Raw genomic sequence first — 8,612 nt, 5'->3', positions numbered from 1 at the left:
GAGAGTGTGCGCTGGCGGGGGGCCTCACATAAGCTCCCCCCGTGGGCCGTGATATTTGATAGCTCGTGAGAAGCCAATCGGGACATCTTGAAGATGGAATGCCTTCGAGATGAAATGCGTGGGTTCCATGTCCTTAAGTTTATTCTACGGTTTACTTTAACCAGTCAGGTTCGTTATTGCATCTATGCGCGTATGTGAATGTGATCAAATATCAAAGAAAGGGACATGATTGATATAACCGATGCTTGTTCAGGGAGCGGGCGCTTGGCCTGTCGCTGCTGCTCGTGCTGAGGCGAACTATTGAGCGCTCACTTGTGGCAGGGTTGTCGTGGTTCCTGGGCTTCGGGCTGGTGATGACGCTTCTTTGCCGCTCGGAGGGGTTGTAGCTAGTGCGGATCATCCTCTCGGTCTTCCGAGGGTCGGCCCTTTCCGGTTCGACACCCTTGGCGGGTCTACAAGCCCCTGGGATGGCTTTTTTTAGCTCGGACCGCCGTAGCTTCTGGTCGTGAGGGCTCATGTGTTCTAGCACCCGAGCCTTTGTGGCGCGACGACATCGCGGTCGTCGTGTCCTCGCCACTGGGTGCAGCTGCCGCTCTTGATGAAGAGCTATTACGTCCTGTCGCTACAGAAGTGGGTTGAGTGCGACACGGTTTGGTCTGCTCGGTGTGGCGCACGACGCGCTCAGGGAGCCCGCTTTGTCAGTTGCATGCGCCTCTGAGTGACAGCTGACAGTTTGCCGAGGCATGATGGGCAGTTTGCCCATCATATAGGATTGGATCTTGGTTCCGAGCTTGGCCTTGCGAGGCGCGGCACCGGGTAGCCACCTGACCACTAACGACGTCGCCGCGTGGTGACGGGTAGTTTCATCATTCATGCGTGCCTTGACACACGGCGCCCCGCTAGTTGTGGAGACACTGTTCGAGGCATTGTCCTACCATCGGATCTAGGCTTCCCCTACGGTTGACCTTGAGGGGGTAGAAGCTGGTGATGGGTGCTGACCCATTAGTATGGATAACCTCATGGTCCCCCAAAAGGATGTGGCCGGTTGAGGCCATTCCCTAGGAGAGTTCGTCATGAGCCGCGGACCTCCGGCTTCCTCGGTGGAAGACTTGGCCATGGCTGGTGACGAGAAAAGGTACTGGCCCCCCAACATAGGTGAACTCTGGGATGCTACCGTCGGGGGCAGTTCTGAGAGTGTGTCCATCGCGGGCCATAGGACCTCAATCTCCATGGTAGAGGATTGGGCCGTGGCTATATGCGGACGCGGGCGCTGGCCCTTTGACTCCGATGAACTCATAGTTTTCACGGCGGATGTGGCCACCGTAGGCCATTCCGCCAGCGAGTCCACCAACGGCGCGAGAAGCCATCGCTTCCTGCTCAACAATCGAGAGTGCGTGACTGTCCCCTACCTGGCACGCCAACTGTCGGTGTTTTATAAACTGGACTAGTAAATTTATACGATTGTTGCGCTGCTCTAGGAAGACAATGATAGCATCCAAAAGACAAGAGGATTTTTACTGGTTCAGGCTGGAGCCCTACGTCTAGTCTCAGAGATGATCGAGTGTGTGTTTCTCGCTTGAATGCTCTGAAATTCTTACAATGGGGGTGCAAGAATGGTGGAAGAGGTTGGAGAGCTAGAGCTAGGAGATGGATTGTCTAAAGGGAAGCTCCAAGAGCCCTACTACGATGGAGAATGAGTCAAATGGTAGAGGATGTCTGAAGATGGTGCCCTTGCTGCCCTTATATAGAGTTCGGGGCCAGGGCGTATACAGAGAAGGAGGTTCTCCCAACCGAAGGGTCGTGAGCCTAAGGGAGGCTGTAGCTAACTTGGCTTGTAAGCTACGCCGTCTTATGGTGCATGTCCGGGCATGGTTGTTGGCACGGTCCTGTGGCACGTCGCGGCATGTTGTGGCGCGGTGCTACTGTGCCGGCCATGGCGGCACTGTAGGCACGGTGGTGGTTCACCAGCCGTCCTGCATGACGTGGTCTCCGCCATGGTCTTCGTCATCGCCTCCTATTTTCCTAGGGAATCGTACAAAAGTTGGTAGCCACCACCAGGTCGCCGGTCGCCTTGTTGGCCGGAGGAGCTGAGGGCCACGATCCCGATCGTTGGGGTCGTGGCTCCCGTTGGTCTGGTTGGCCTCTAAATCACGGCCCTCGTCATGGATCCCATCCCGTGCGTCTTGTCGAGCAGTGTTGTCTTGTCTAGACTGCATGGTGCAGGGATAGAGTCTGACCAAACCGAGGTGACTGTTGTCCCCTCGTTCCTTACGGGGTCAGTGCGGTGTGCTTTCTCTTGTCAGAGCGGACGTGTTTCGCTGGGTTTGACCTCTCCCCGTTCCTCCCAGGGGTCATGACGGGGGAGACGTCGTGCGCTCATCGAGCGTCGTGCGGCTAAGGCGAGAGGGTGGGGTCGTGGCCGACCCCGGCCTTGGCGTCTGTCCTGGTTTGCTTGGCCTAGCTGGGGCTCGGTCGTTGGAGCCTTTGCCGGCTGATGTCTGGTGGGCCGCTTGGCCTGCCAACTAATTGGTGCCTTGGGACACTCCGGGGTTATAACCCCGACAATTGCCCTGTTCGCTTGAACTTATCAGATATGGTACAGTGTTTTTCTCTTACACCAAAACAAACATCAGCAGCAGAAACCATCAGGCGAACAACTATTCGCCTGTTTCTCACAACGTTACTAAGCATAATGCACATCCACTAACCTAATCACCAAAATATTGAGAACAAGTCTCATGAGCAGAGTTTTCTAATTCGGAACAAGTCACACGAGCCGGTTTTGTTAGTCAGAACGAGTTAGATTAGCAAATTAGTTTGCAGAATATTTGGAACAGATTCTTTCACCTTATGACGCGGTGATCTGATCTGAATCTAGGCTAAATGCAACATGGAGCACAGGAGTTAAATATCGAGAACGAGCCTCATTGGAGAGTTTTGTCAACCAGAACGAGTTAAATTAACAACATGATTTACGACGTGGTGATCTGATCTGAATCTGAGTTAAGTGCAAGTGCTCAGCTCGGCTATTTATTCGCCCCTCCTCTCTCGAGCTCACCATAAGCCAGCAGCACATCCACCCTCTCCCTCGTAATCACTGGGACGACAATGGGGAGATTAACCGGGGTGTTGCTCTTAAGCCTCCTCCTCGCCGTCGCTGCGGCGGCGCCCGAGGCGGAGGTCCAGTCCTCCTACATTGTACACGTCGCGCCCGGGCACGCGCCACGGTCGTGGCGTCCGCGCCTTCTCTCCCGCGCATACACCTCCTTCATTCTCGACCAACTCCCCACGCACCTGCAGCAGCCAGAGCCCAGGGTGCACTACTCCTACGCGCACGCAGCAACGGGCTTCGCGGCGCGGCTGACAGGGCGCCAGGCCGACCATCTGGCGTCTCTGCCTTCCGTTCTCGCCGTCATACCCGACGTGATGCATCAGCTGCACACCACTCAGACGCCGTCGTTCCTCCAACTCTCGGATCCGTATGGGCTCCTGCCGGCGTCGAACGCCGCTCCGGACATCGTCATCGGCGTCATTGACACCGGCGTATACCCCAAGGACCGCGCGTCGTTCGCCGCGGACCCGTCCCTGCCGCCGCCGCCCAGGACGTTCCGCGGCCGCTGCGTCTCGACGCCGGAGTTCAACGCCTCCGCCTACTGCAACAACAAGCTCGTCGGCGCCAAGTTCTTCAGCCTGGGGTACGAGGCTTTGAACGGCGGACCGATTCATGAGACGGAATCCCAGTCGCCGCTCGACACCAACGGCCATGGTACCCACACCGCGTCCACGGCCGCTGGCTCTGCCGTGGAGGACGCCGCCTTCTTCGGCTACGGCAAAGGCACAGCCGTCGGCATGGCCCCACGCGCTCGCATTGCCGCTTACAAGGCGTGCTGGGCAGAGGGATGCGCGGACTCTGACATCCTCATGGCATTTGAGGAGGCCATCAAGGATGGGGTCAACGTCATCTCTGTGTCACTCGGTGCCAACGGCGAGGTGCCCGAGTTTCACAGCGACAACACGGCTGTGGGAGCGTTCAAAGCCGTCAGCAAGGGCATCGTCGTCTCTGCCTCCGCGGGCAACTCTGGCCCCGGCGAGTTCACCGCCGTCAACGTCGCGCCATGGATCCTGACGGTCGGTGCGTCAACCATCAACCGCCAGTTCCCAGCGAACCTCGTTCTCGGCAACGGCGAGACCTTCACCGGCACTTCCCTCTACGCCGGCACGCCGCTCGGTCCAAGCAAGATACCGCTCGTCTACGGCGGGGACGTGGGCTCAAGCGTCTGTGAAGCTGACAAGCTGATCCCCAGCAAGGTCGCTGGAAAGATCGTGGTTTGCGACCCTGGTGTGATCGGTCGAGCAGCTAAAGGAGAAGCCGTCAAACTTGCCGGAGGAGCTGGAGCAATCCTTGTCAGCACCAAAGCGTTCGGCGAGCAGGCCATCACCAGCCCGCACATCCTTCCTGCGACGGCCGTCACGTTCGCCGCCGCCGAGGAGATCAAGAAGTACATAGGAACAACCGCATCCCCCGTGGCGACGATCGTGTTCCCAGGCACTGTCATCGGCAGGACGCCGTCATCGCCAAGAATGGCATCCTTTTCCAGCCGAGGCCCCAACCTCCGGGCGCCGGAAATCCTCAAGCCGGACATCACCGCCCCTGGAGTGGACATCATGGCTGCCTGGACCGGCGAGAACTCACCCTCGGAGCTCGACAGCGACACGAGGCGAGTGAAGTTCAACATCATATCCGGCACGTCCATGTCGTGCCCGCACGTCAGCGGCATCGCCGCGCTGCTCCGGCAGGCATACCCGGACTGGAGCCCCGCAGCGATCAAGTCCGCCCTGATGACCACCGCGTACAACGTCGACAACGGCGGCGAGGTCATCAAGGACATGGCCACCGGGAAGGCATCCACGCCATTCGTCCGTGGATCCGGCCATGTTTTCCCCAACCGCGCCCTCAACCCGGGCCTAGTGTACGACGCCGGTGCCGACGACTACCTCACCTTCCTCTGCGCGCTCGGTTACACCACCGAGCAGATGGCCATCTTCACGAGTGGCAGCTCGGAGACTGACTGTTCCAAGCGCAAGGGCTCCGTCGGCGACCTCAACTACCCGACCTTCTCGGTGGTATTCAACTCTGACAAGAAACCGGTTCGCCAGCGCCGTGTCGTGCGCGAAGTTGGGAGCTGGTTCCTAGCCTGGTATAGGGTCAGGGTCACCAGCCCCGCTGGCGTGAAAGTGACAGTGACGCCGGACACTCTGCTGTTTGGCCCGTGGCAGCGGGCACAGAAGTATGAGGTCACTTTCACGCCGGTAGAGGGGATGAACGTGACTGAGAAGTACACGTTCGGGTCGATCGAGTGGAGCGACGGCGAGCACAAGGTGACGAGTCCCATCGCCGTCACCTGGACGGTGACCCCACAGAGCCAGGCCGTGGCGAAAATGTGATGCAACTATGAAGTTTGAGCTGACTACTGTCGTGTGCGCGTATCTTGCTTCGTAGTAGTAAGCAGCAGACTATTGAATAAGTTGCCTAGTTTCAGCACTCTTCCATTTCGTGGTCCAGTTGTAGAATTTGTCATTCCTCGCTGAAATTCATGATAAGTGGTTTCAAGCTACAAACTTGTTATTTAAATGACACCGGCAAGCTCATCTTGTATCTTAGCATCTTACACGGATCCGGTGCACTCGGAGTCATGGAAGCAAAGACGTGTCACTGCTCATCACTGTAGCATCTTTCCTCTGTTTTTTCGTCACATTTTTGCGGCTCTAACTCCTCTAGGCTTCTTGCAAGGAGATATATCTTGTACACCCGTTTAGCAAGGCTTCAGCATGAACCAAAGCTAAAGTCACTCCAAAAGCCTTAAATGGGGTCACATGTCATACCCTATCTCCAAATGGTGGCTGAGATTTGAAATCTGTCACGGATGTTTACCTTTCAAAACAGAACCTCTAGAGCAACTCCAAAATCTTCTTATCCTTTCTTATTTTTAGAAATAGAGATCTTGAGAAAAAAAATGCTCTACAACAGCTTCTTTAATTAGATCTTTAAATATTACCATCATTTTTTTTTTGGATTTCCCGTTAGCAAAAGAGAAAGAGCGTGATTGGCTCTATAGAGTGTGCACAAAATATAGAAAAATTGTATTAGAGCCTTGAGTGAAAAGACATAGGACGACTTTTATTCAAATGACACTCTAAATGATGATTTAGAGAGTGAATTTAAGAAAGACTATTAGAGATGCCTTTTGAGAGCTATCCGGTTACAAATAGAGGGCTCGGCCAGCAGATGAGATTTAGCTTTTTTATATATTTGAAAGATTGCATCTAGCGCAGTGCCACGATCAGAAAGTAAGCATACGTTACTTCGCCTTTTCAGAGGCAGCCATCAACATTAAGCACGTGGTGATTCCAGAAAACAGGTAGGCAACGACGCCTTGAGAAAACAGAGGATAAACCGGCACGGGAGCTTGGTCTTTTGGCAACATGCAGCAGGGCACCACTGCACCAGGCCTTCTCATACAATAATCAAAACGCCTCCCGTGAGCAGAGTTCAATAATCAGAACTAGTGGCATGAGCAAAATTCTGTTCCCAGATTTGGATCTCGCACATGGTTGGCACCGCGCCATGGCTGCCGTGGTGATCTGATCCCAATGCGCTAGGCGCCGTGCAATGCCACCACCAACCCAATCGGCTAACCTACTTATCGGCGCCACCGCGACGACACTGCTCACTCTCATTCCCACTGCCACCGTGATACAGTGGCTGGGCTAGCCGGCGTGGTGTGCCTCCTCCTCCTCCTCGCTGCCAGCTCTGTCGTCGCGGCGGAGCACGCGCCACAGTCGACGCGTCCGCGCCTGCTCGCCCGCTCGTACACCTCCTTCCAGCGCGACAGCCTTCCCGCGCACATGCTGCGCCCGGCGCCGCGGGTGTTCTACGCGTACGCGCACGCCGCGACGGGCTTCGCGGCGCGGTTCACGGAGCGCCAGGCCGCGCACCTCGCGTCCCAGCGCTCTGTCCTCGCCGTCGTCCCCGACGAGACGCTGCAGCTGCACACCACGCTGACGCCGTCGTTCCTCGGCCTCTCGGCGTCGTCGGGGCTCCTCCCGAGGTCCAACGGCGCCGCGGACGTCGTGATCGGCGTCATCGACAGCGGCATCTACCCCATGGACCGCCCGTCCTTCGCCGCGGACGCGTCGCTGCCGCTGCCGCCCAGCAAGTTCCGGGGCACCTGCGTCTCCACGCCGTCTTTCAACGGCTCCGCCTACTGCAACGTACAACAAGCTCGTCGGCGCCAGATTCTTCTACGAGGGCATGAAGCTGCGCATGGGCGTGGCTGCCTTTAGTGAAGCCGAGGAGTCCTTGTCGCCGCTAGACACCAACAGGCAAGGCTCGCACACTGCCTCCACCGCTGCCGGCTCTGCCGGGGTGGACGCTTCCTTCTTCAACTACGGCAAGGGCAAGGCCATCGACGTGGCCCCGGGCGCGCGCATTGCCGCCTACAAGGCCTGCTGGAAACATGGATGCGCGGATACTGACATCCTCATGGCGTTTGATGCGGCCATCGCTGATGGGGTCGATGTCATCTCCGTCTCGCTCGGCGGCTCCAAGCCCAAGCCGAAAGAGTTCTACACAGATGGCATCGCCGTCGGTTCGTTCAGCACCGTCCGCAACGGCATCACCGTCTCTGTATCTTCGGGAAACTTCGGCCCAGGAGAGTTCACCACCGTCAATGTCGCGCCATGGATCGTGACGGTTGGCGCGTCAACCATCAACCACCGGTTCCCAAGTTGAAAACACGTTAATAAGTGATTGAAGCATCTAAGTTTGGTTTTAAGATGATCTAGAAGTATGACAAGCAAAGAGTATAAGGCCATTTGATAGTGGAATGTACTTAGCACACACTTGGTACTCAAGTTGAAGATCAAGATCAAACTCAAAATGAAGATGAAGTTTAAGTTCTAGTTATAATTGGAAATCATTTGGTAGAAAAAAATGACTTAAATAAGTAGAAAGAAAATGACTTAAAGAAGAATTTAAGGTTACACATCTAGTTAAGTCTATTATTTGGATCAATCAATCAAGCTATTTCAAGTGAGTATAAAAAATGGTTCTTTGGAGAGAGGTCACTTCTCCCTAGTGTAGGGGCTTACCGCCTATGTGTAGGTAAACCAAGTGTGGTACTTGAAAGGCTAATATGGAAGTGGTGATCCGAGGAACATTTGAGATGCTTAGTTGAAGCAAATCAAAAAGGTTGATCAAGAAAACCACAACTCAAGATAGTGTACTTGATCATAAGTGGTTCTCAATTTATATGGGTGAATAATGGATTTTATATTGATGATTGGTCTTCACCAAGCTATTAAATTGGACTTCACATTGCTACTAGAAAAACAAATTAGAATCTATGTGACTATCCTCTTCTCCAACATAGCAAAGGTATCATTGTATTATGCATCATTATTTCATCCCTTACTAGTATGCGGTTAGTGCATGTAGTACATGCTTATTAGGATCATGCATGACAAATGAAAGTTTAAAATTTATAGCCTACCACTATTGCTTGAATGTTTAGTTGATCTAGTGATATGAGTATGAGTTTGTTCATGAGAGC

General features: G+C 54.8%; 1 protein-coding gene and 1 pseudogene across 1 annotated transcript; both read left to right on the top strand.

Moving 5' to 3' along the window:
- Nucleotides 1–3,105: 3,105 nt before the first annotated feature.
- Nucleotides 3,106–5,576, top strand: LOC136464661 (subtilisin-like protease SBT1.4). The gene has a single exon (XM_066463627.1). It carries the CDS (start codon nucleotides 3,109–3,111, stop codon nucleotides 5,443–5,445), a length of 2,337 nt encoding a protein of 778 aa, XP_066319724.1. The 5' UTR covers nucleotides 3,106–3,108; the 3' UTR covers nucleotides 5,446–5,576.
- Nucleotides 5,577–6,571: 995 nt separating this feature from the next.
- On the top strand, nucleotides 6,572–7,792 carry LOC136466224 (subtilisin-like protease SBT1.4; annotated as a pseudogene).
- The last annotated feature ends 820 nt before the right edge of the window (nucleotides 7,793–8,612 follow it).

Source organism: Miscanthus floridulus, chromosome 7, assembly GCF_019320115.1.
Source record: "Miscanthus floridulus cultivar M001 chromosome 7, ASM1932011v1, whole genome shotgun sequence".
In the NCBI taxonomy this organism is placed as follows: Eukaryota; Viridiplantae; Streptophyta; class Magnoliopsida; order Poales; family Poaceae; genus Miscanthus; species Miscanthus floridulus.
Note: the sequence above shows the minus strand (reverse complement) of the source record. Positions and strands in the feature narration are given on the sequence as shown.